Here is a 27,147-nt window from a genome sequence, read left to right on the forward strand (position 1 = left end):
ACCCGGGCTCTGAAGAGCAGAATTTTTGTTTCTTGGGAGGATGAGTGGCACAAGGAATCTGCACCTTTACTTTCCAAACAGATTTCCAGTTCATCACTGCTGGGAGACTGGAAGGGGTTTTCCAAATTCACTTTTTCTATCTGCTTACAAGAAATGAATTCTCGCTGCTGAAAACCCTTCTGCTCATTACATAATTATATCTTGGGTTTTAAAAAACTTTAGAGGGATTGTGACCTTTGCCTGATGTTTTTCTCCATCTCAGTCTCTGCTCAGAGTAGGTTCTTTTATGCCTTACCCAGGCCTTTTGGTTCAGGTGTTTTTTTCATTATCTGCTGCAGCAGTTAGTGGGTTTAGTTTTGTTGTGCTGGGTTTTTTCATTTTGAATTTCTTGCCAAACAGTCTGGAGCCTTTGGGACATAATAGAAATAACAGACTGGAGATGTCAGGCAAAACCCCTTAACCTTGTAACACCTTATTTATCTCAGAAGTGAAAAACTTCCAGGGGCTGTGACTGAGCCATATCCGGACTCTCATGAAATCTGGGCATTGCTGGGTGAAATTCTGATGGCTTAGGGAAAGTATGAAAAAAAAGAGAAAGAAAATGGACTTTGCACAAGACACACAGATAAAGCAGCTGCAGATTCCAGCACAAGGATGGGAATCATCATTTAAATGACCTCATAAAAGTAGTACCAACTGTTCTGTGAGATCAGCAATGGCTCTGCAAGTGGCTCTGATTCACTGCCAATAAAAGGGTTGGAATAATTTTCCAAATAACACAAACCAAACAAATCCTGCAATATTTGTTTGTTCCTATCTTTCCTTAGTTAGCAATCAGACTACATTTAGAAGCTATTACAATTGGCTTTGGGAGAAAAGAAATTCTGATTGCCTTTCCCTGCTATTTTCCACACTGCTGGGACGCACATCTGGCAGCGGGATGAGTTTTGGAGAGGTTTTGTTATTTCCACTACAACTGCTTTAAGAGCACATTCCAGTGGGGAAATCTGATTCCTAGAACCCACAAAGCACCACTACACAACCTCTCCTCAGTTCCCTCATTAGGAATTGTTGTTATTTTCTGCCACTCTATTAAATCTGAAAGAGTTGACTTTCATAATATTATCTGTCAATATTTACCACCTGTCAGGGGAACTGTCTTTGAATTCTCACATGAAAACTGCATGGTTTTGTTGACAAACTGGAAAAGGAAACTATTAAGTCAGCTGGTTCCTCAGCAATCTAAAGATCAAGCTTAGCAAAGGATAAATATAATGTATAAACTAAGGGAGGAATCAGCATTGAAATACAGTGGGCATTAAATTTTTTTATTCTAACCAAAGCATCTTTTTAGTATGTTAACTTTTTCATAGTCTGGATTTACAGTTCAGGGAGCTTTCTTTGCTGAGTGACAACAAAGCAGCAAGCCAGGCTTATTCCCACATTGTTTCCATTCCAACCTTTGGAAAGCTTAATTTTTTATCAACTCTGAACCATCTCCTGTGTACTGAGAGGGGTTAAGTGGCTTGGTTCCTCCAGCACACCCTCTGGAGAAGTGCTGGGACAATTCACTGGGAGCAATCCCTGGCTGTGAAGTCTCTCCCACACACCTGGGAGAGGCTGAGGCTCTCCTTGGATCCAGCTGTGCCTTGTGCTGTGCAGGACCCTGAGAATTCCTCAGGCAGCTCCATCATCACCCAGCTGCCTCCTGCCTTAGCTCAGGGCTGCTGGTCTCATCTGTGAGCTCTCCCTCAGGACAGAAGGGCAGAGTGACCACTGAAAGTCACATCAGCAGGGAATCACTTCATGGGGAATCATTTCACCCACAGATTTTACCCACGTTTCAAACCACAGGTTAAAAGCAGCCACCTGGAAGGTGTTTATGGATAAAGAGCCTGCAGGCACCAATCCTTACCAAAGTTTCCATGGCTGTCTCCCACAGGCAGAGGAATGTCCTTGACTTGGTGGCACCAGCACAAACCTCAAAACCTCTTTGTTCAACTGTCCCCAGAGGAAAAACCACAGCTCTCACCTTGGCATCTGCATTTCCCCCTTCCCCTTCCCAATTCCACCATGGAAAGAACTTACAAAAATCACAGGGCATGAAGGCAAAGTGCTGCTGCCAGATTGGCTTCGTTCCCCATAATGTGTTTCAGCCATGTGGATTTTCTGTGCTTATTTGAAGGAAAGGAAAAAAAATCACAGCACTATTGTATAAAGTGTACAGGGAAATATCTGGGCAAGAACTGGGGAGATAAGCACAGGCTGGACAATACCTTAAAACACTGAAACCAACAAAAACTGGCTTGGAATCAGTTTTGAGTTTATCTAGCTCAATCCTCATCGGTGCTAGCACCAGCAACAAAAATGTCAGTTAAACTCTGGAGAAAAAGTTAATTCTCCTTGGCTGATATCACACTCATAGATAGCACAGAGGAAACAGAAGAACTGGTGTTAAAGTCATGAGTAGAAAGATCTTGAAGGACTAAAATTACTGACCTTTTGGAGGAGGAAAAAGCCCCCAAAACAGCCCATGCATTAGTCATAATGAAAATATTGTGCATACACAGCTTTCCAAGAGATCTGGCTCCGTGTCAGATCCACCAGGGAGTACAAGAACTGTTTGCTTGCCTTCACTCAAGTGACAGCACAAAGTGGAGATTGCATGAGACCCCAAATGTGTCCCTGGAGGATGATCTGCCCATCCCCCTGCCCAAAGGAGGATCAGCTCCACCAGTGCCATTTCTGTCATTTCTGTACCCATTTCTGCACCAGGTCTGTGATGGAGGCACCACACCCTCATTGCAGCTCACCAACATTTTCCCATTCCATCAGCTCCATGCACTTCTTTAAAAAAAGAAACCAGAACTGTCCCAGTCACTTTACAAAGTGTTTATTCAAAAGCTTCATAGCACCATCTTGTTTTTTAAAACAACCAAATAAAATGCAGCAATTAAAACGTTGGTTTTTCTGTTGAGCATGACACTAACTCCACCTGTGAACATATTTATGGTTGTTCTTGCTAAAATAACTGAAAAATAGCGCTCCTGTGCACACAGACATAGCACTGGCCCCTGGGGGGGTTATCCAGTCCCGGCTCAATAATGGAAGAATAAAACCAAGTGGAACTGGATACCTCAAGGAAACCATTCCCCTTCCCAATTCTGCTGGAAGAGAAAGTTTTCTAAAGGTCATTTTTAGCAGTTTCAATTCATACATCCCCTCCAAAACTTCAGCAAAACTAAAACTGTAAATATATAAAATATTTTTGGGGAGTTTTTATAGGACAAGCCAGACCATAATTGGTTAATTATCTCAATATGTTTGCTCTAACAATCACCTAACTATTAATTCTAAAGGGCCTTTAATGCCCATTTTTCCTAGGGAAAACATCAGTCAAGATAATTCTACTACATTACTACGCTGATTCGCATTAAAAATTTCAGGTAAAATCAAACTGCCATTGACAGCACTTATCATCTGCTTTCATTGTGAGGTTTTTTTCCTTTTCCCTTGTGAGTTTTGGAGCAGCCTGTCTGAGAGCTGGGATCAGTGAAGCGCTATTTCCCAAGGATCCTTAACTTACATTTCAGGAATAGGGACCAGGCCGAGGGCTCGGTCTCGTTATCGTTTGGCTATGGCTTCCGACCACTGGAATTCTCTATTGCAGCTACTTCTGATGGCCATGGCGAGGCAAATGCTCCCCTGCTTCACTTGGCCAAGGCCCCCATGGGGTCCCAGGCTGGCAGCACGATGGGCTCCTGCTGCATCACGGCCAGGATCTCCTCGGGCACGTGCTTCTTGTCCACCACCACCTCGTACACGTACTCGGAGAACCAGTCGTCGGTCATGATCAGGTAACCTGGGGGAAAAGAGCAGCACAGCTCAGAGGCACTGCAGGAAAGCAGCCACAGACAAGCCTCACCTGTGAGTGAGGCATTAAACAGGGCCTGGTCATGCTGGTTATCTCTCAAAACACAGCAAAAAATATCTCGAGGAAGTTAACATACAGGATGTACTTTGTGTGCACCTCAAGGTCAGGCAAGAAGGCCACCAGGAAAAACAAGAGCCAGAACATCCATAATTTATGTTTTCTCTGTTAAAATGGGCATTGAGAATACTCAAGGGAATTACAAAACCTTTAAGACAGAATATGACATTTTAATCTATTTGAGGCTTTAGAATTTTTCAGGTGAATATCAACCTGTTCTAAGAAAACTTTCTTAGTTTTGTTTTTGCAGTAAGAGGTAGCCACTGCTTTCCTCAAAACCATTTAAATCACACTTAGGCTGAAGCAAGTCCTAATTGTCTCCCTTAATATAAAAATAACAGTGAACACCCTTGAACTGGGAGTGAGGGAAGTCACTTCAGAGGTTTTAGCAGAGAACTGCCTCTGGAAACAAGGTATTCCAGGTGAAATGGGAATAAGAGTGGCTGTGAGAAAGGAAACATTTAGGAGAGAGATGAGAAGGCTTTATGTAATAAAGTTCCTCGTGTCCTTATATTGTATCATCCACAATCAAATGAAACAAGAAAATGTCCAAAGAATATGGACAATAAATGCATCTATCTCCACCATCTTGTTTCTAAAGCAAGAGATCAGATAATCCCATAAATTAAAACCCCTATCAACTGTAACCCGAGCTAGAAGCCATTTTGGAAACACTGCCAAAGGGAGCTGCCTTGATTATCCTCTCTTCAGGATATGAGTTCTTGGGACACACAAAAACCTCTCACTCCCAAGAGCCAACAAGTAATTGCACCCTGAGAGGATTAATGAACTCTGCCTCTGACGTCCTGTCCCTCGCGGCCGATTGGGATCGCGGCGTCTGAGCGGGAGGAAGCGCCGAGCACGACTGCAGAACGTGCAGAAAACTCAGCTCTGGGGAGGCCTGGGCACTGCAGACCCACACCCACACACCCTGCACACACCTGGGAACCCCCTGAAAGCCCCCAAAGGGCCTTGGAGCCGGAACTCCTGCCCAGGGACAGCAAACAAACAGCATCTCTGTCCCAGGGCACTTTTGGGATGAGAGATGCACACACAGACACGGGGTGTCTGTTCCTGCAGGGGAGCAACAGCCAATGCAAGACATGAAAAGCCCAAAGGCTGCTGACTTCTTGCTGGAGATGCAGCCTAAAAAAGCTCCTCTCATGCCAAAACAAACAGATGGACCCCTCTCCACAGTGTGATTTAGTACTCTCCTCTTCCTTGCTTTTAAAAACAGATATCCGATGGGATAAGCTGGGTTCAAAATTAGGTAATAACTTCCTGTGTGTCTCCAGAACAAAGGACTACTCAGAATACTTCAACTTGCCTGTGTGGCTGAAAAAGAGCCAGTAAAACAGAAAGGAAATATTTGATTGGGAAGTGATTTTTTACCTCAGAAAACAAACCATGTTTGTCAGCAGCTGTGTTCATTCCTTGAGAAAAAACACACAGGGTTCCAGAAACACTTATACAACAGATATAAATGTAATTACTAAATATTTAGGAGAGGCAAAGCTGGGCTGGTTCACAGGGGTTCCCTTTCTCCAGGACAAGCCACAAGATTCCATTGTGGAGTGTGAGCATAGAACTGACACCATCCCATAATTCCCAAACCTTTCCAGTCTTGCACCATTCCTGTCAGGGGAAACAGGTGGCACCTGGCACCCTGGACTGTACTTGGGAAAACAGGGAACCCCACATGAAAAAAGCCTGCTCTTTCCTCACAAAAAAATCATTTCTTTGCTCATTGTTCAATGACTCCAGTGCAGTCCCTGGTGCTCTGTTGCAGGCTGGACCCTTGGGCACCCTGTCCAAGAAACCCTGGGAGCTGGGGCTCACTCCCATCCCCACACCCAGCCGGGCCCCAGCTGGGATGTGCCAAGTTCAGCATCATTCTTGGCTGACTCTTCACTGATGTGGACTCTGGTTTCTTGTGCTGGACTTACCCAAGCACAGCTTCCCAATTCCTTAACAAGGCAGATAAGATAAAAATCTTGACTTTTATCACAGTGAGACACAGACTCAGTGGCACTAAAAGACAGCTCAGGCAAACTCTGAGTCCTCACCCTCCTACACAGCTACTCCTGGACACTGCAGAGTGGAAAATCAGGGTAGGAAGGAGAAGAAGCCCCATCAAGTTGAGTCACAGTCCCTGAAGGGATTTAAATGATGTGTAGATGTGACATTTGGGGACCATGGTTCAGTGGGGACTTGGCAGTGCTGGGTGAACAGTTGGACTCTTTTGGACCTTAAAAGGGCTTTTCCACATCCTAAATGGTTCTGTGACTCTCAGTTGCCTCTCCCAGGGTTTGGGAAGCAGCCCTGCAGGACACATCCGATTGTCCGATTGCCTCTTGCTCCTGAGCAGCTCATTTGGTCATACCCAAGAAAATCATTCAGGGATTCAGTTCCCTGGAAAAAAAAGCACTCTGAAATAGAGGCAAGCATCCTAATTCTGATGGGATTTTCTGTCAAGGCTCTTTTCCAGGGAACTCCCAGAGCAACACAAAGCACAGTCAGGGAGCAAGACTTTCCAGAGAGCAGGGTGTCCCCTGGTACATGAGGCACATAAGGGACAGTGACTCACCCTGCAAAGCCACACAGATGCCATGGGGACAAGATAGGGCAGGGTTATTCAAGTCACTCTGGGCTCCTATTTTATTTATTCTATTTCAAAGGAACAACCAGCTCCTCTTCACAGCTCTAAAGGTCATTCTGGAGAGGTGAGTGTGGGTTTGGGTGCTGCAGCACAGCAGTGCCACAGCTCAGTCCCAGCCCAGCAGGCACCACCTGGAGCAGTGTCAGGGCTCAGCTGCTGCCCTGAGCCATTGATGTTACCCCTCAGCATTGATTTGGCTTCTTCACTTCATCCAACATTCCAAAGAACATTTCACTGCTGTCATATTGCTGAGCCTTGAAGGCTGAATGTCAACAGTTTCATTGTTTTGTGAAGTCTGAAGATTTTATTGGAATACTTTGCTGTGAATGGATACAGTTAACTCAGAACAGAAACTACTGCAAGACCAAGAGGGCACAACATAAATTAAGACACTTCCTAGAATATTCTATGTTTTCCTCTGAGTTGTTCATGTTATTGAAAAGCTTATAAATAAAACCACATCCTAAAACAGAGTTCTCCAAAAATAGTCTATTCCCAGAAGAAAGCCAAGACATCCTGGGAAAGTTCTGCCACACCAAATCTTACAAGCACAACATTTGGGATTAATGTGCAGCAGAAAAACGTGGCCAGCAGTGACTTATTCCTGGGGACACAGAGTCTGGCCTGGCACACTCACCACTGAGGCTGTGCCATGGCTGAGCCCACATCTGGCCTTCTCACTCAGGAGATAATAAAAACCATGGAGTTCCCCTCCACTCCACGTAGGAAAAGCTGCCTCACTGTCCTTGCCACATCCTTATTTCCAAACATTCAGCTTTCTGCTCTCATGACTATAAATTACCTTTATTGCCACGGTCTTCACCCCAGGAGTTTTCCACTCTCCATTTTTCAAATGCATCTTCTTGCCCATCCTGTACCAAAACAAGGCCATGACAGTCAGTGGTGAAGGAGAGGCCACACCTGAGCAGGCAACCCCTTCCAAACCCAGCACCAGGAACACACAGAGCTCCACTCCCAGAGTCCCAATTCTTGCTAATGCCATTTTATAAAATACTCATCTACCTACTTAGATAAAATGTGGTGAAGAAGAGAGTCTGCAATCAATATTTATTTCATCAGGCAGCAGAAATTTAAATTCTAGTTTGGACTTAACTGACTCACAGATTTTCAGCTGCTGTCCCTGTCTCCCATCAGGGAGTGAGGGAAATTAAACACAGGATGCACAACTTGCCTGAACTGGGAATCAGAGGGAAGGAACAAGGAACTGTCAGAATGCAGAACAGCATTGGTAAGAGCAAGTGCAAACCCTTGAAGAATCCAGCTGAAGGACACAGCTCCAAGTCTGGTGCTGTGCAATTAAAATATTTTAATACAAAAAACTAGCCTGAAAATCACCCCATAAATCCATTTTTAATATTGAATGGATTATTGCTGTACTGCTTCTATTCTCCCTTGAAAAGAGAACACTCCTTAAGGTGGGACACTTGAGAGCTCCCAGACCAAGGATGTCAACTCTGGATGCTCTCAGAAATTGGGAAGAGCACATTCATGTACAGTAACTTTTTAACAAAAAGGTGTATTTAATCCACATCAATTTTTGATGATGTAAAAATGTAATTTTTTTTTAAATCTTCAAAGCCTTTTAATAAAAAAGTAAGTAAATCCAAAATATTACATTTTACAACTCAGATTCTCAAAGCACCTTCAGGTTAAGGTTTTTAAGCATCACCTACAAAATTTTCCTTGTTTTTCAGTTAGATATTTACAGAGGTGTTTGTGCAATCTGATACATGGTGGAAACATTAAGAGCTCAGAATGCAGAAAACAGGAAAAAATTGAGCTGTAAAAAGTAACTTGGAACATTCTTATGACTCAGCAGTTCCACCTCAAGTCTCAAAACTCCACAGCTCAGGCAAACTCGCTCAGTGCTGTGCAAGCTGCTGTTTCTCAAGCCAAGGTCAAGCTGGACAGGAAGAGATCACTTCAAAGCAACTTTAATAATGACAGCTTCTGGAAATAAATGGAAACATCAACCCTGCAGATAACCCCAAGTTGTAAGTTTTTGAATGCTTCTTTTTACTTCATTATGTGCTTTGTTATGGTGCCAGGAGCAGATCTAGCTGTGGATTCATCTCAGCCTGCTGTTTGCCACAGAGCTATGCTGGACACCATTTCCCCTCCCTAATTAGAGGTCAGAGATCACATGCCAGGGAGCTGCAGGGGATTAACCCTGCTGCAAATGCCTCCTGCCAGCATCTGAACAGCAGCTTCAGGCTCTAAACCAGACTGGACTAACCATGCAGTGGTTGTCCAATCCAAGTTTGTGGGTAAAAGGAAAAAAAAGTTCTTTGAGATGTCTAAAATTCTTCCCTCCTTGTTAAATATTTATAGTTCTGAACAGTCAGACACAAACAACACAAAGGGAATAAACAACCAGCCTTGTGCACCAGGGGGTTGTGGCACACTCTGAGTGAGCCCAGGACACAAAGAAGCTCCCAGGATATTCCAACACATCCCTGCCAGCACCAGAACTGCAGCAGGGAGACTCTACCTTCTCAGTGACAGCTGTCAGGACCATGGCATGGGTCATCAGGGACTCCCCAAAGATCAGTCGTTCTGCTTTGTTCATGTTCTTGATGGAGACACCAAACACCAGCTCATGATTAAATCTAGCAGGAAGACAAATAAGCCAGTCTGAAATAAGCAGACAAATAAGGAGTCTGAAATAGAGGCAAGCTTCCTAACTCTGATGGGATTTTCTGTCAAGGCACTTTTCCAGGGAACTCCCAGAGCAAAACAAAGCACAGTCAGGGAGGAAGACTTTCCAGAGAGCAAGGTGTCCCCTGGTGAGAGAGATGAGAAAGGATGCAGGGGGAGTTCTGACAAAGTCAGGGGATAAGGAGACTGCCCTGTGCCAGGAGCATACGAGTTCAACCAATTTTAATGTCAGAATAAATGCAAAACCCGATCCCTTTAGGAGTTTCTCTCACCATATATTAGACATTTAAATAAGTAAGAATATTTACAGCTACTCATAGTGCATCTTTATAGGATTCAGACTAAACTAACAAGTAAAAAAAAATTCTTCTGCTGCTGAATTACTTAAACATACTCTTTTGGGGTTTATAATCCAAAGTAGAAAGAACTAAAGCACTGTTCACATCCTCACTGAGGATCCCAAATGACAGCCTGGTTTGATTCTCTACTCACATATTCAGGTCATTGATTCCCAGCTTGCCATAGAAGTGCTTTGCCACATCACAGCCAAACCACACAGCCTGCAAAGAGAAGGAAGGGTCATGTCTGGGCCAAATCCCAGGAGCTTTACATGCCATGGGCTGCACTGTGCCACCCACAAAGAGAAACCAAACCCACCTCGCCATCCTTAATAGAAGCTGCAGCCAATTTCTTCAGGACCTCCACAGGCTGGTTGTTGTAGAGAGTTTTCCTCCCTCCAGCCATGTTGCCCAGGTACTCCACTGTGTAAAGCCTGTTGTAGGGGTTCTGGGGTCGAGGATCATTCACTAGACAAATCTGCCAAAAAAACAAGATGCCATAAAATAAGGTGGAGCATAACTGAAATCCTTGAAGATTGAACCTAGAAGGACTTCAGGGAATGGCTTTTGTCCCAGCCAGCTGTCTGCCCCATTAGCAAACAAGCCACTTGGCTGAAATAAGAGGTTTCTTAAGGCTGTGCTTGTTGGCTTTTTTTTGCTTTGTTTCACAAGTTCACCTCATAACTGTGGCAGAGCAGCTCTCTGTGTTATTCCTTCTCTAATGCCTGCCTTATGACCTATTACAACTGATTAGATCACTGCATATTTTATCATTACAAAACCCTTGTGGACTGCAACACAAGATCCCAGATAATTGAGGGGTAGAGCACAAACAGCACAACAGGGAGAATAAACACACTGACTTGGGCAAGCTGTGCCCATCCCAGGTGCTGCAGACACTGGCAACAGTGGAAAACAAATGGCTTAGCAGCAAAACAAAAAGCCTTGGAAAGTTTTCAGCATGCCCAACCTTGTCCTCCATGTTGAAGTAAGGCTTCACATGCTCGTTGTAGAACTGCACCGGGGTCATGGGGCCGTACTTGTGGTAATTCTTCTCCTTGTCGCGGAACTCCCAGCAGAAAGTCTCCGGAGGGCTGCCCAGGCAAGTGCTCACTATTCTGAATACCTGCCCAGAGAAGCAAACAGCTGTGAGCCTGCTGGGACATGCAGCTGTGCCCCTCCTACCACAGCAATGCCTCTGCAGCGGGGATTTCTCCATGTGAGAACCAGTGAGATCTTAACGGTCACCTTTGAACACACACACATCAATATCTGCATTCAGCTCCTGAAATCTTGGTGGTTCAGCAGTTCAAAACCAATCTGAAAGGCCTCAGGAAAATCAACAGAGCTTCTTTCTCCACCCTCACACTCCATATTTCAGGTAAAACCGAAGCTGACTGATTCCAGGTTATCCTAGGAATGCAGCAGCCCAAAGCAAAAACATGACACTTCCCAGCCTTGTTACAACATTTCATCAGTAATTCTGAAGCTCCTCCAACACTGCCAGAGAAACTTAATCAAATTGATTCTCTAAAGGCTTGATCATTCAGCATCACCTGCTCCACCAGCTGGTTTGCCCCATGCAGAGACAAACCAGACCTTTTAACGTGGGCATTTTATCCCAGTGTTTCCCTTTACTAATTTATTTTTTATTGTAATGTTCATTTGGATTTCAAAGATGGGCCTTTGCTTATTTTCAAAACCCCAGAATAATCTCCTCATCTCTTTTAATACATTTAGCATCTGTTTAGGGCTGAGCTGGCAGGTTATGCAATTTAATTCCATCTCCCTGCCTGTGCCTGTGACATCCTTTGCAGCTGGCAGCTATCTTTGGATTTTTAGCACAAAAAGCTGACCAGATTTCAAGTCATCAGCCTCCCTGAACATCAGAATATAAAGCAGCACTTCAGAACCACTACTGTACTTTCTCACAGGGCTTGTCAGAAAATGTGCCAACACTGGCAGTGTAACCACATGAGTGTCTTTAAAGATACAGGGCAGGACCTGCCACAGGTACTCTGGGGACAGGGAATTCAATCACAGTTAAACAGGTTTGAATCTGTTTTATTTCAGCTGATGCTGATCTTCAGCTCTGTCCATGTCTGAGCACAAGCCTCTTCCTTGCAAGGAACCTTCAGGTTATTTTAAATAAGAGGAGAGGGAGTCAAATCTCAGCTGCACCTTCTGCACTGGGATCCAGCTCCTGTGGTCTGTGCCAGCCTGCCCAGCCTGGCAATCTTCACACCTCCACAGCAGAACAGACACAATACCTTCCCAAAGCTGATTTAACTCTTTCTGGAGCTGAAATAAGTTCAGCTTAGGAACTGGTTGTATGTTAATGTGCTCTTTGTGCTGGCAGCAAAAGGAGTGCAATGCTCCTGCTAAATAAAGGTGTTCTTGCTCCGAGCAATTTAAGAAAACAAGTGAAAAGATTAATTACAGGTTGAAACCAGGGTGTGGGCATAAGGCTTCTACTGCAGGAACTCACACATTTCTCAATAAATATGGTAAAGAGCAAATATAAACCCCTGAACTACTATAAATATTTAATTTTGCACAGACTGCACAAAAGGCACCATTTGCTGTGGCTACACCCACATTACCTCAGATAACTGCAAGCACTGAGAGATGAGGCCGTGAACACAAAATAAGCAAGAAAATGCCTGAAAGGAGAGCAGCAACCAAGCCAGAGGAAGGAAAATGATGGAGACAGAAGTCTCCAGTGAACAGAGGCACTGGAGCCTGGAATGGCCTCCCTCAATTGTTTTGCCACCACACCCAACATAGGCCCTCTCTTCATATCTCACAAGCTTCCTCTGCCAATAAATAAAATAAGCATATTTAAACTAAAAGGTGACTTACATTGCCCTAGTGACAACTAGAAGCAAGATAAGGCAAAGATAGAGTGGCTTGTGCTAAACCCCAAAACAAATGAGGAGGGGAAAAGGAGGACACTCCTGATAAGGAAGAGTCTACAAAGAGAACAGCAAAGGAAGAAAAATTCTGTTGCATGAACTGCACTGATTTCAGCTTCTGACCCACTGTGCACTGGTTTGATAAGAATGTTTATACAGTTCTGGAGTGAATATTTAATCCCATGTTCACAACAATTGCCCCATTTCAGCTCGAGTGCTGCTCCCAGCAGGAGCAAACCAAGGTTTGCTATGCAAATAGAACCTCCCAGAACAAAACCAAGCTCTGCTTTGCCACACAAATACAGAGGCAACACCACTCATACACATCCAAACACATGCAAACCACCCCTACTACTGCAGGAGAAAAGGCTGTGCTGACCTCAGGGAATGAAGCACAACCATTTACAGAACAGACAAACCGCAATCAGTTCAGAACCTTTCATGGCAGCTCCAGCACCTCTTGTCAGAGGGCAAGAAGCTCTAAATAAATGAGGAAATATTTAGCAGTGAACTGTGTGTCCATGCCCTAAGAATGACCATCTCTAGGAAGCTTTTGATGTTTGCTGCAGAATCCCCAAGGGCTTTTGGACACACACTGCATGTAAATTATGTTAATTCACCTTTGAACCAAGTGCAGATTGGCAACATGCTGGGGTAGGCTCAAAGCACAGCATTCTTAAGGCATGAAATTCACAACAGTTTTGATGAAACCCAAGGAACACAAATCAGTTTTCTTCTTTTACCTTAACCTTAAAATTAGATAAAAAGAAGCTACATAATTTTACATGAGGTGCAAAGATGAATTTTCAAAACCTAAACCAACACATTACTATGGAACTAAAACTCTACAGAGAAAGCCCAAGGTAGGTTCTGCTGAACAGTGATCTTCAGTGGATTGCAGAAAAAGCTAACACCCAACACAAAAACATTTGATTTCTTGACTCATCCAAAGACATACATTAACCACTGGGTCACTTGGCAGTGTATGTTTGAGAAACAAATTAAATACATATTTTTTTAAAATGTGTGGACTCAGTCACACTAAAACAGCCCCAAGTTTAAGTTATTTTTGGCAGCTTAAGAATCAAGTATGAGCAGCACAGGATGAGAAAAATGATGCGGGTTTGTGTGAGCAGGGGGAGGTTGAGGCACTGCAGGCACTGACAGGGATGGAGTGAGCTCACAGCCAAAGCCACGCTGCAATTCATTGCTCTGCTGCCCCCCAGGACCAGCCCTCAGCTGGGCTCAGCCCTGGGCAGGCACCTCCCTTTTGTGGTTCTTTTCTGCTCTCTTGTGGGGAATCCTTGCACAACACTTGTGCTACAAGATTTGCATTCAAAGCCATCAGAATGCAAATTTCAACCTTTCCTGTTATTTCTAAGAGCCAGACAGGGCAACCTTTTTATCTCTCAAGAGACAAAATGCTGCTTTTCCTACAGCAAAGGGCAAATGGCTGTAAAATATCATCATTCTGAAACCTATGGATTGAAAATCTTTGTCTGGAAGAATTGGAAAACTCAGGATGAAGTAAGCAATAAGCCACTGCAAAACAAATTCACTTGAACAGCTCCAAAAACACTTTGTTAAGCAAAAAGAGGCACTTGCTTTGGCTACACAATGAAAGTAAGGAATCTCATCCATTCCAGCCCTGTGTTCCAAGATTCATGTCACACCACTTTATTTACCTCTTCTATCATCATGTCCATGGCAGCACAAAGTTCTCCTTTGCTTCCTCCACTTTCCACCATATTTCTTAGCCTCAAACAGTATTCTCTCATCTGTTTAAAGAGAAAGTAACTTTGTTACAAAGGGTGTGAAAGGTGTCACCTGACCACTTTCAGGACTTCCTATCTGCTTGTTTCCAGCACCTATTTTACTCTTCACATGTTTTCAGAATGAAAAGACCTTTCAGAAGCATCATTACAAGATAATTGAATGCTGTTGAAGTAAAATACAACTAAAAAATTAACAAATAGTCACAATTCAATCACCATTTCCAACCACTGATGTGAGGCTTGCAGCCATTAAGCTCTCAAAGCTTGATTTCCCTCAGTCCCACAAGTGATGCCACAACATCCACACACACCAGCACGTCTGTGACTCACAGAACACACTTTCCTCATCCTGTCACATTTATTTTGCAATTCTAATGCATAATTGATCTCCTGGCTGATGAAAAGAAAGGGGCATTTCCCCACTGCAGTCAAAGCAGCACAAGCTTCCCATTAGTGTCACCATCCATAAGGCCAGGAACAGTGATGGGGCTCCCTCAGGAGCAGCTGCTTTGCCATGCTCAGGATTAGAACAACACTGACAACATTTAAAATGTCCAAGCTCATTCCACCACGTATTTTGCATTTTTTATGTGGATTTCAGCAGGCAGTTTTCCCTGAGCATGCAGCATATGAACTGGAAAAAATGTTTTAATTGCCTTTTTCATCTAGCTACCTACACCAGCCTCTTCCCAGGCTAATTCATTTCTGCAGTTCAGGGCGGGAGTTAACACCTTCCTTCAGACAAAGCTGTGCACTTCTATACTGAAAGCTGATTTTGAACATGCAGTGTTTTTAAAATACATTTTTTTCCTCCATCTTTTTCACCACATTTGGCAGTCATCTCTAGAAACCCTGGCACACAGGGAGATGAGATACTGAAAGGGTGGGAAAGAGACACTTAGACACCATGTGCTGGCTTTGCAGAAAGAGATTTTAGCAGCCACATGTCAGGAAATCTTTGGAAATCTGAGGATTAGGAATAACTGCTACTAAAACCACAAAAGGTACTTTCAAGGTACTGAAGCCTGACAATGGACTTCTCCCATGATCTCACCTTCCTGCTCCATGTTTCAAGATTAACATCAGACTTTGCTGAGACTTTAGGCTGCTTGTAAATAAATTTAAGTTGCTGAATGCACTTAACACTTTGGCCAGTAAGGATAAGGTGGTTAGGAACATTTGGAGCAGGTTCATTCCCATCCCCTCCCCTAAATTTTATGATCTAAATCAATTTTACCTTATGATTCAAGATCTCATTCATCCTTCTGGTAGCCTCTGTGGTGTGAGACTCTGGGAAGTATTTCTTGGGGACAACACCATACTTCTCTAAAAGAAATAAAACTACAGGTTAACAATTGGCTTTTTCACACAGTAGATGCTCCTACTGCTCATACCTATATGAATGATAAAGAGTCTGGGTTTGTGCAGAGATTATAACAGAAAGGCTCTTGATTAAAGGTTACAAGTACCCAAAGTTTACTTTTTAATTTGTGACTGAATCTTGACCTCTGAGCTGCATTCCACAGGGATCCCAGTAAGTGGAATCCCTGAACTACTCAGTATTATTTAACTCAACAGTTAAAAGTTCTGAATTAATTAGTGCTTTAAGAAGTCCTGTTCACCAGGAAAAAAAAAAAACACACAACAAAAAACCTTGATTGCTTTAAAATTAATCTCCTGAAATACCTTCTAAAGAACTGGGCCTCCTGTGAATCACTCCATGTAAATTATCTAAGGTTAAAACTGACTTCCCAGTCTCCTTTCCTGCCCAACATTTATAAAACACCAGCAGCAGCTCATGGCTTCCTACATTAGAGCACCACTCACAGATCTCACCATGCAAGGCTCTGGATGTAACAGCAGCAGCCAAAATCTCTGCCCTGATTAAGTATTTATAGCAATGGGAAGAGGAAAAAAGGAACCTCCAGGCTTCAAAGAAACAAATTCCTTTTGTGATTCTAAATTTGTATTATTGCCTTGTTGATTTACAAAGGTGTCACATTGTTTCACAACACAAATGAGAGCAAGTGCTGCTGTAATTAAGTATCTCCAGCAGCGTGGGTTCCTCCTGGAGCTCTGTAGGACCAGCAGTGCCACATTCCACATCAATTCCTTCTCACTGATCTTGACACCAACTTCAGGCTGCAAATCCAAGTAGTTTTGTTTTGTAAACACACCTGGGTCCAGCAGGGGCTTTTCCCTTACCATGTGCCCTAAAGACTGTGCATGGCTATAAATAAATGAGGTTGAGTGGATGGCTGCAGGAAAAGGGTGTTGAACCCTTTTATTAAACTGAAAGTCAAGGCTATCTAATTATTTGTTGATCATCTGAGCTTTTATCATCAACAGGACTATGCAAAAGTGATGCCAGACAAGATTTAAGCCCAATACTTATAATCTGGCCCCAAAAAAAGTCTTTGATTAAAAAAAATACAGTGGTTAATGGCATCATGTTCCTTAGCCAATTCCCAGGTCTCAAGCTCAATCTTTTACTCTATTCCATCCCCCATTTCTCAAAGCAGGCTGCAGTTTCAGGAAGGGCTCCCTGTGAGCAGTTCTCTCACCAATAATGTTGACCAGCATATCCCACTGTCCACCATCATTGGTGGGGTTGGAGAGCAGGAACTGCACCAGTCTCCCTTCCACTGGCTCCTTCTTCTGAGCTGTTTCCACAAAGGCATTTAAAAAGTAGTAACAACGCTCCACCTGAAACACACAGATAAACAACCCCAACCCTTTAAAGTCTGATATATTATGCACTAATTAATTGCTGAGTATTCAGTTCTTTGCAAGCACAGAATACATGAAGCAACTTTCTGCTCATCCAATGAAATCCTCATTTTCCTCTCCATCATTCCAGGGGCTACCCTATAAAGTTCTTTGTTAGAGCAAATATTTAGGAGTGACTTCACACAGAGCTTGAGGACAGGGGAACAGGAAATGGGGAGCAGAAGTTATGCAATGAAGCCTGACCCAAACTAGCACTAGATTTGCTTAATTTTCCTAGGGGGAGGAGCAGGCACACAGCTCACGAGCACAACTGAAACCTCAGAGCTACAGTCATGTTTCCCCTGAACTACCAACAAGTAACTGCTAAAATATACAGAACTCTTGACAAAAAAGACTTCTGCTACTCCGAAACATCAACATCTTGACAACTTTCTTCTCAAGCTGAAAGTCCCACTGTGCTCGACCACCTGCATTTAAAACACATTTTGAAGGAACTTTTGAAGTTTCTTCTCATACATGCTAAAACAATGCAGCCTAAAAGAAGCTCTGTCCCAACACTAACACCTGATTGCATAAGCAATCCTACAACAACCTACACGACTGTACCTTATCCCAGAAAAAGAGATAGGACTGGCTGAACTCAAACTCTTCAATGTTGTACTTCTTCATGAAAGGAAGACGCATTGCGTTGAGGCAGGAAAAGATCCAGCATCTCCCTGAGAGATCAAAGGAACAGGAATTAAACTGGAACACCTGTGCTCAGAAGCTGCACAACAATTCCTTTTGCCACGAGATTCATGACACAGTTCTGCCTCGAGCCTTTGGCAACACCAAAGAGCTCTGAGGGTGTTCTGAAATCTTTCATTGCAAGCACATCTCCCAGTTACACCATGCAGGAGGGAAAGGAGGCAAACGCTGCGGGTCTAACGTGTGTTATTAACTCAAGGGGATGCTGCAGGAATTCGACTTTTCCCCGAAGCCCGGACAAAGGGCTCTGGAGCACAATCAGCATTAGGAGTCATCCCCCAAACACCGCCCCCGGCCCCGAGCGCCCTCACCGGAGTTCTTCTGGTTGGTGACGGGCTTGCCCTCGTTGGGCACGGCGTGCTGGAACACCTGCACCGTGTCCTGCACCACCTGCCGCTGCAGGCACACCTCCAGCGGGTCGTTGCATGTGGCCACGTTCTGGGCCAGCAGGAACTGCGGCTCGGCCCGCAGCCGCCGAGTGAAGGCCACGGCCTTCTCCGTGCTCAGCCCTGCGGGACAGCGGGGCAGGGTCAGCGCCGGGGCACCGGCACCGCACCCGGTAACACACACACACCCCCACCGCTGATAACGGAGAGCCTCCGGTCCCGCAACAATGGGCACGTTATCCCTGCCCACAGCCCCGGTAAGGTCCCGGAATGCCTCGCTGCCCCCGGTAATTCCCCCCCTTCCCCCGCCCGACTTATTGCTGAGGTATCCATGAGTCTCCCACCCGCCGGTAATGGCCGGTAATCTCCTCGCTACCCCAGGAATTTCCGTTCCCTGACTCGCTGTATCGTACTTGTACCGATGAGCCCCCCCAACCCCCATCCCCGCCATGGACAAAATCCCCCCTCCCCGGTAACCGCCCGCTATCGCTGAGGTGCCGCTGTGCCCCCTCCGCTCGCACCCGCCCCTCACAGACGGACCCCCGGCCCCCCCTCACCGCGGGCGTTCATGGCGGCACCGGCAGCACGGTTCCGAGGCGGAAGCGGCTCTTATAGCGCCGGCACCGGAAGCCGGAAGAGGGGCCCGGGGCCGCGGCCGGGGGCGAGGGGGGGAGCGGCGGCGGGAGGGCGGACGGCGAGAGGCGAGGGACACGTTTAGGGCCGGTGGGGCGGCCCCTCACAGAGACCCCTCAAGCCGGCGCCTGATATCGGTGCATGGCGGCGATCCCTGACAGCGACCCCTCACACGGACCCTGGCAGCGATCCCTGACAACGACCCCTCACACGGACCCCTCTCGGCGGCCCCTCACAGCGAGGCCCTCACAGGGACCCTCACACAGATCGCTCACACCGGCCCCTCACAGGGACCCCTCAAATGGACCCCTCGCAAAGATCGCCCACACTGTCCCCTCACATGGATCCCTCACAGGGGCCCCTCGCACAGATTCTCACACTGGCCCCTCACAGGGAGCCCTCACACCGACCCCTTACATGGACCCCTCACACGGGTCCCTCACAGGGACCCCTCACACCCACACAGCCCCGGCTCCAGAACCTTCCACGCTTCCTGCAGTCCATGATCTCCCCGACCCACAGAGGGCCAGTGCTGGGGGCTGTTTGTGGCACAATCTCATGTCAGTGCCAGGGGCACAGACTGGGCACACTGTGTCAACAGAAAGGTTTGGGACGGCTCTCCACAGCTCGTGGTGTTGAGGCCAAGAGCCCAGAAACATGAGATGGCACTGCTGTGGCACCTTGAGGGACCTCCCTGAGCACTGGTGAGTCAAGGACAGGCTCTGGATCACACTCCAGATCAAGCTGCTGAATTTTCCTCTTGAGGAACTGCCTGCTCCTCTGAGAAGAATGCTGGTGCTTCACTGTCTCGAATTGATTTACAGCATGCAGTGTTTATTGACAGTATTAGTAATGGACTATTCCAAGGCATGATGAGGCCTCAACAGCTTGCCAGGACCTTGAGAAAAGTGCTTGAGTGGCACATTTGTTGGGGGAAGGGATGGATGGAGATGTTTTCCACCCATCGTGGCGCTGGAGCAATCACACTGTAACTTCACTGTGTGTCATGGAGCACTTGGGGCTGCCCCAAGCCCAGGTGATCCACAGAGACATGAGGTGTAGCAGCAGTGCTGAGTGCCAGGCAGCTTTTGCCCTGGCAAGAGAAGCTGAGATGCCCACAGGATCATTGGGAAGGGGCAGAGAGTTGGGTGGCCATCACCCCAAGTCCCTGTGGAACAGCACTGAAGGACAGAGAGCAGCTGTCAGCACAACACCTCACTTAATTGTGTGCATCACAATGCAGTAGAGATTGCTCTGCAGACTGATCCACAACCCACGTGCCTGTCTGCACATGCATTCCTTGTTGGAATAAGCTTGGAGGGCAAGAGCTGGCATCACCTCATGAATGGTGCTCCAAGGAAAGGTTCCCAGTGACCAGTTCTAACAGTTCTGACCCACTAAGCAGCAGCTTAGAATCAACAGATGCAAAGAACCACTTATATTTAAAAAAAAACATATAAACTTGATCCCAAAAAACCAGTTTCAGTGCTTTATCTCATCATCTCACACAATGGCTTTGCTTGACCACTAGAAATGATGTTTTCTGGGTGTTCTTTACCTGCAGCAAAATGAACAGAAGAAATGAAAAATCACCTCCTAGAAAAAAATAAAAAACACAAGTAAGTTGAATTCATCTGGGCTGTGTTCACCTCCAGAAAGTTGCCAGCAGGCTGATATTAGGGATTTTTCTCTTCCAGTGGTTACACACAGAAAAGGGCAGGATTTTTGTGTGTCCTGTCATGTTCCCAGGGACCCCTCTCTGCTGGGACAGGGCTGATGTTCACCAGCCAGAGCAAGAGCTGAGTGGGTTTATTATACTTAATTTTAAAGAAGGAATTCATTTGGAATAAGTGTGAATAAGCAGTGAAATACTTACAGAGCTGTTTCTTTTGGTTTCTTGAAGCACTGAAAAGAAAAGAAAAAAAAGCAGCCCTGTTATCATTCACGTTTCCTGGCCGTGGGAATATTGTTACAAATGTTGCAAGTACATAATGCCTTCCACATGAAATATCTAATGCTTGGTTTATCTACTGGTAATTCTAAAGCAGGAGGTAGTTTGTAGCAGTTTTCTAACTGTGAAAAGCAACATTATGAAATAGAATAGAAAAGGTAGAAAAAAAACAGGGCACTGCAGCAAAACTATACTATTTTTTTTCTATGAAATTAGAGCTTTCCATACCTTAAGAAATTTTTCTATTCGAGCCACAATTCCAAAAAGTATTGTGATTGTAACAACCACGACAGCAGCAATAACAGCCTCCTTGGGAAAAACAGGTTTTTTATCTGTCAGGAAAGAAGTAGTTGGATATGTGAGAAATTTGTGCAGTCACATAACCCAGAACACTTCACAGGACTGTGGAAAGACATTTCCCACAGCTGTCACTGCTGAGTTAACTGTTGCTCTCCCTGCTGTCCACAGACTGACTCTGTGTGTTAGTCCCCTGGAGAGGAGGGAGCTGAGCCTGTGTTTTAGTGAACTGAAGAAGGATTGAAACATCAGCTCCTGAAGAAGATCCCCCAGGCAGTGTTATGCTCAGGAATAAGGCAGCCCAGAGGTACCACTGACACAGGTAACATTGCTTCCCTCCCTGTGCCAGGAGGACAGAAATGAAAGAGGTCTGGACTGAGGTGATTTAGTGTCACCAGTCTGAGCCCTGAGCACCCAGCCCCTGGAGTCACCTCTGGAGCACAACTTCTCTTGCCTTCAGCAGCTCTTTGGGCATGACAGAACCCTGTGGTTCACAAGACCTGAGGTGCTTTAACCCACACTTGAGTGTGCCCTGTCAGCGTGGGAAGAGCAGCAGTGGGATGAGCCTGCCCCAGGTCACACTTGCCAAATGCTTTTGAACAACAGGTAGGGCAGGAGAGGCCCTTCCTGTGCTGTGGTCCCAGGCACAGGAGCAGGGAGAGCTCCTTGCTGTTGCTGTGCCCTCAGAAATCCACACAGGGAATTTTCACACACTCCACTTACACTGCACAATATTGTTGTCATTATAAAAGAGAACAGAGAGTCATTTGTAAAGCTTATTAATCAGCAGCAGCCTTGCTACCTTCAACTATGAGGTGGAAATCCCTTGTCCCATTTCCCAGGCGTGATTCCACCAGGCAGGTGTAGGTCCCATTGTCAGATTTCTGCACTTTGCTGATGGAGAGCTGAAAGATCTCACTGGTCTGGTACAGCTTGTGCCGACTTTGCTGCAGGGTCAGGCTCTGGCTGTCCTTTAACCAGGTGCTTTGGCCTTGAGGGTTGGATTTGGAGTTGCAGGTCAGAGTAACATCTTTCTCTTCTTCCACGTGCAGGGTCTCCTCTCCACTCAGATGGGGAGGGACTGTTCACAGGAATGCAGTTCAACAGGTCGTTAGTAATGCTGCTCATAGAACCACAGAACCATTTAGGCTGGAAAAGCCTCTTCAAATTGAGTTCAGCTCTTAACCCAGCACTGCCAGGGCCACCACAAAACCATGTCCTCTTGTGCCACATCTACACATCTTTTAAATCCCTGCAGGGATGGTGTCTGCACTGCTGCTCTGGGCAGCCTGTGCCAGGACTTGCTGACCCTTTCAGTAAAGGAATTTTCCTTAATACCCAATCTGAGCCTCCTCTGGCACAATTTGAGGCTATTTCCTCTTATCACTTTTTACCTGGGAGAAGAGACTGACCCCACCTTGCTCCAGCCTCATAGAATGCCCACATTTAACACAAAATAAGTTCCTTTCTCACATCCCTCATGCTCCTTGTTCAGTAGTCTAACAGATCACAGTATTGCAGCCTTTCCTGATCCCTGGGAACGAGGAGGGCAGTCAGTGGCAGAGACTTTCACTCCAGTATTTCCTCTGCCCTGACTTGTATCCTTGGGAAATAACCTAGGTGGAGGCAGGGACATATCCAGAGTATCTTTCTTAAGGTACCCACCCACTCCTATAAAAGAGCCCTTAGATCAGCCATAAGCACCAGTGCAGGAAGGGAGTGCCTTATCACGTGAGTTATCTCCTCCTAAACACATTTTTTCTCGGTGAAGACAGCGTACAAGGGTGCAAAACACCGCCCAGACAGAGCTGCTGTGCCCAGGACTCCATCCCACCCCAGCCCTTCCACACAGGAATCAACTCACACTGCACATCCAGGGTCACAGACACCTGCACAGCCCCAGACAGAGCTGCTGTGCCCAGGACTCCATCCCACCCCAGCCATTCCACACAGGAACACACCACAGCAACTCACACTGCACATCCAGGGTCACAGACACCTGCACAGCCTTGTCCCGTGCCAGCCTGCATGTGAAGGTGACCCCATTGTCAGACTCGTTGACTGGGGAGATGCAGATGTTGCTGATGTTCACTTTATTCCCATCCTTCAGATCCACTTGCCCATTCCCGCGGTACCAGAGCAGCTCCTCGGCCTGGCTGCTGTTGTGCACAAGGCAGGAGAGGGAGATGGCAGGGCTGAGCCCTGTGGACAGGGTGAAGTCAGCAGCCTGGTTATTTACAGACAGCTCCACACCTGCAGAAGAAGGAGGACAAGGACATTTAAGCATCCTGAGCCATACTCTTCCCACAAAAGCTGCCATGCTCACATCTCCATGCCTCAACCTTGGAGGAGGGATGAGACTTTCAGGTTTCAATCTGTTTTCAGGTGGAATGTTAGTTTTTGAGACAAGAAGCTGTTTTCATCTCAAAGCTCCCTCAGTTATTTAAAACAAAAATCAGCCTTTTGCAGCTGACTGCCAGAACAAGGCCTGACCTGTGACAACAAAATGTCTGAAGCCAGGACTTGTGACACCCAGCAAAAGGTCATTCCCATCCCATCACCCTCCTGCTGCCAATCACTGCTGCAGCATCACTGTGCTCACTGTTTGATACTCTCGTTTTTCAGTTGGAGCAGGATGCCATTGGGAGTGTAAATGAGTTCATCAGCCCCTCAGCTTTTTCCTGGCTGCAATTTGTCAAAGGTACAAACCTCAGGACATCCTAAATGAACAACCAGTATGGGAAATAAATTATTGTAATGGGATGAAACTCACCACTGCAGCCTGGGCCATAGAATAATAAATTAAAAATATAGCTCAGATTATAAAGGTATTAAGGTCCTGTGAATATAAAGAAGCCTGAAGGTCCCTGTCTGAAGGTGTTCCCAGGTGGCCAAACCTATCACACTTATCACTGCTTAGAGCAGGTTTGGAAACTGTGGCTTCATCATCCTGCTGCAATAATGCTGGAGAACACTGACATTTCCCCATTCCCTGCTCTGCTACTCTCAAATCAGAGGTCAGTTTTCAGACAGTCCTCTGGGGATGATCTCCAGAACACCAAAATGCTGCTGTGGCACATCACCCAGCCCTGGGCAGTTTCAGTAATTGGTGTGATGGGGCCTGGACAAAGGCAGGATGGATTTTCCATTGCTTACCTGTGGCCACCCATGCCAGGAAGGAAACAGCCAGGACGGGCACTCCATGGGAGGTGCTCAGGCTGCGTCTCTGCACCATCTCGGAGCAGAGCTGGCTCTGTTGGAGAGAGAACCACAGCACTGCTGCCTCTGCCCAGGGCTCGCAGGGGTTAATCCCTGCAGCCACCAGAACCCCGGGGAGAGCCCCACAGCAGGCACAGGGTCACCAGGGAATGAACTGAGTCCATTGTTGCAGGGCATTTTCCAGTTCAGAGCAGATTCAAGGGGTTTTATGTCTCTAATCTCCATTACATGAGTTTGTTGTCCCTGATCACCTGTCAGGCAGGGGAACCCGTCTCTGGATCAGGTAGCACTGGACTTACCTTGGGAAGAGTCTCTGGAGAGGCTGCTTCTGCTGGGAAATGCACAGTGCTTTCCCCTCCTTATTTATAAGGTCTGAATTTTAATATTTTATGATCGTTCAGTAAGAAGTGAGTCTATAAAATGGGTTCAAGGCCTCGTTCAGTTCCTGGATTTCTGAGCTCCCACAAGACTGAAGTATTTGCTGGGCTCTGCTGGCTGTTTTATGAGACTTTCTGAGGCAATGAGTAACTAATGAGAGAGTTCCTGCATCAGCCATAAAGACTTTCAGCCAAAAATAATACCTTTTTCCCCCCAGCTTTCTGTGTGCTCACAGCACTATTTCAAGCCACAGGGATTTTATTCTAGATTATTCTAGAGCAGGAGTAGACTCCGATTTGTCCCTTTCTGCCCAAAGCTCCATTGCCATGTTCTCCTTTGAGTGGAAAATGAGAAAATTCACTGATTCAGACTTTGAACTGCATGTTGGCAGAGGAGAGAGCAGACACTGTCCTGCTCACCAGTGTGTACCCCCAGGCTGCTTTTGTGCTTGGCTGAGCCCTGGGCACCCCCAGCCCAGAGCAGGGGGGTCTGTCCCTGCTGTCCCCTCTGCTGGGCCAGCTGTGCCTGGGCTGTGTGTCCAGGGCACAGCTGAAGCACTTGGCTATGTGGAAATCTGTCTGAGGTTGCTGTTTGCACCCCAGCAGGGTGATGGTGACATGGGCACAAAGCACGGGGTCCTCACAGCCTCCAAATGCGTTGTCACTGCTGCCAGTGTCCTTGCAGGCACATCACTCATCAGGAATGGGCTCAGCAGAGCCATAAAATGCATTTCATGAGCAGGAGGAGCCTGGGATGTGTCCTTGGTGTTTTCTTGGCCTGTGGACGCCGTGTCCCAGCTCAGTGACACAGAAATGGGCAGGGAGGGCTCCTGCTCTGGGGCTGCTGCCTGCACACACAGCACAGGAGAACACAGCACTGCTTATTTGTGGGGCTGCTGCAAACAAGGGTCACCTTTGAGTGTTTCTTAAAAGAATTCTTCCTCTGTTTATGGGTTTACCCTTAAAACCTACAGGGAATCAGTCTTGGTTAAGAAAGTATATGTGTACAAAAGTCCCTTGAAGAGAGAGCTCTCAGTCCCCTTTCTAAAAAAACTGTCCTGTCCTTGTAGAATTCAACTAAATGTTGGCTTATGATTCAGTACAAATTTTAATCCAAATGCTCTTCTAGGAGTAAAGTGATCCCTGTGGTTTAGAATTAAGCTGAATTGAAATAGAGAGGGATTCAAAGGAATGGACTGGGAAATGGCTCGTGTGCTCCCACCACAAGGTGAACCAAAGGCAGGAAAGTGAAGTTTGTGCTCCCTCTGGTCACTGCACTGATTGAGACTCTGGAGAAGAAGGAGGTGGTTTGGAGTAAGTGAGGATGTATAGAAGGAAAGGGTGGAGTTTGGGAGTTTTAATGTAGAAATGACAGTAGGGGAAAAGATTTCCAGACCACAGCTGTTCTGGGGGGGTTTGTTATGATGTGAGACCCAGCACCAGCTGGGACCGGGGTCAGATTCTGTCCCAGCAGGTCCATGACAGGCACTGAGGTGAGCTGAGGTTTGTCTGGAGCAATGGCACTGTCCTCATCTGCAATGGGCTCAGGATCTGCTGAAGGAAGAGGGACTAGAAAATCAAGGTGTTACCTGGCCAGAGGCACTGGAAGGCAGCTGTTTAGGCCAGGTAAGAATTACTTTCGCAATGGCTTTTTACACTTTTCTTTTCATACAGGGTGTAATTAATCTTGTGGGTGTCTAATTACTGAGCTCTAGAGTTTTGTGGGTTGCATTCTCCACCTTTCCATTACGTTTTTTGGAGGGACACAAACCTCATGTTCCAGAATGCAAAGCTGCCACTAATGACTCAGACTGGGAGGAACATCTTCAAGGAGGCAAGAACTCCATAACTCTGCACAGCAAAGGGTCCAACCCTCACATTTGGGGTACTTGGATCTGCACAGCCAAGGCTGGATTAGACAGACCATGGGCTACAGTCAGTAATCCACCACACCAGTTCCTGCTCATCATCCTTATGGCAACGCTGCACCAACAAACCCAGAACAAGACTGTTGTTAAATATGACTCTGAACAGCCTCAAAGGAATTAATTAATAAGCACCAGTCTATTCCTGGGTGTAATCCAAGCCTTAGAAACCTGAGCAGAGAAGATTTAGAACATGATAGAGATTGAGCAGAAGTTTTTTTTTCCATCAGGTCTCTTAACCTCCAACTCCAAACTTCCCAGCAGCTGGTTCAGTGTGGATCTCCTCAGTGCCTGCAGGAGCAGGAAGCACAATTCCTAATCCTCCACACTCTCACTGGCAGGTGAGATCTTGATTTATCCTCAGCAGTTGTGGGGGTTGATGGTTGCTCCTGGAGTCAGGGGCATGGCAGGAGCTGCACAGACGTGTGGAAACCCAGGGTTGTATCTATGGTTTTGTCAAGCAAACAAAGGCTGGAACGTGGCTGTAATCCTGCTCCAGAAAACGTTTCTGCAATAGTGCCTGAG

At 46.1% G+C, this 27,147-nt stretch overlaps 2 protein-coding genes across 2 annotated transcripts; both read right to left on the reverse strand.

Moving 5' to 3' along the window:
• Positions 1-2,877: 2,877 nt before the first annotated feature.
• BLMH (bleomycin hydrolase) lies at positions 2,878-18,898 on the reverse strand. Its single transcript, XM_064729461.1, has 12 exons — positions 18,778-18,898; positions 18,146-18,343; positions 17,694-17,803; positions 16,922-17,063; positions 15,595-15,683; positions 14,268-14,360; positions 10,638-10,793; positions 9,987-10,145; positions 9,822-9,889; positions 9,163-9,280; positions 7,453-7,522; positions 2,878-3,862 (listed from the first exon to the last, which is right to left on the reverse strand). Exons 1-12 carry the CDS (start codon positions 18,788-18,790, stop codon positions 3,711-3,713), a joined length of 1,368 nt encoding a protein of 455 aa, XP_064585531.1. The 5' UTR covers positions 18,791-18,898; the 3' UTR covers positions 2,878-3,710.
• A 1,779-nt stretch (positions 18,899-20,677) lies between these two features.
• Positions 20,678-24,336, reverse strand: TMIGD1 (transmembrane and immunoglobulin domain containing 1). The gene is made up of 5 exons (XM_064729060.1): positions 24,258-24,336; positions 23,076-23,354; positions 21,904-22,182; positions 21,033-21,136; positions 20,678-20,758 (listed from the first exon to the last, which is right to left on the reverse strand). The coding sequence occupies exons 1-5, from the start codon at positions 24,334-24,336 to the stop codon at positions 20,726-20,728; spliced, it is 774 nt and encodes a 257-aa protein (XP_064585130.1). The 3' UTR covers positions 20,678-20,725.
• Positions 24,337-27,147: the final 2,811 nt, after the last annotated feature.

The sequence above is a fragment of the Zonotrichia leucophrys genome, chromosome 19 (genome assembly GCF_028769735.1).
Source record: "Zonotrichia leucophrys gambelii isolate GWCS_2022_RI chromosome 19, RI_Zleu_2.0, whole genome shotgun sequence".
NCBI lineage: Eukaryota > Metazoa > Chordata > Aves > Passeriformes > Passerellidae > Zonotrichia > Zonotrichia leucophrys.

What these genes read in the sequence shown, in the direction of transcription:
- BLMH (XM_064729461.1), bottom strand. An exon ending in ACTTCAACATGGAGGACAAG is followed by an intron (nt 10,146 to 10,637) that starts GTTGGGCATGCT and finishes TTTTTTTGGCAG; the next exon opens with ATTTGTCTAGTGAATGATCC. An exon ending in TGAAGACCGTGGCAATAAAG is followed by an intron (nt 3,863 to 7,452) that starts GTAATTTATAGT and finishes CTTTTCCCCCAG; the next exon opens with GTTACCTGATCATGACCGAC.
- TMIGD1 (XM_064729060.1), bottom strand. Translation starts at nt 24,336, where the DNA reads ATGGTGCAGAGACGCAGCCTGAGCACCTCCCATGGAGTGCCCGTCCTG. An exon ending in TGTGACCCTGGATGTGCAGT is followed by an intron (nt 22,183 to 23,075) that starts GTGAGTTGCTGT and finishes TCCTGTGAACAG; the next exon opens with TCCCTCCCCATCTGAGTGGA. An exon ending in GAATAGAAAAATTTCTTAAG is followed by an intron (nt 20,759 to 21,032) that starts GTATGGAAAGCT and finishes TTTTCTTTTCAG; the next exon opens with TGCTTCAAGAAACCAAAAGA.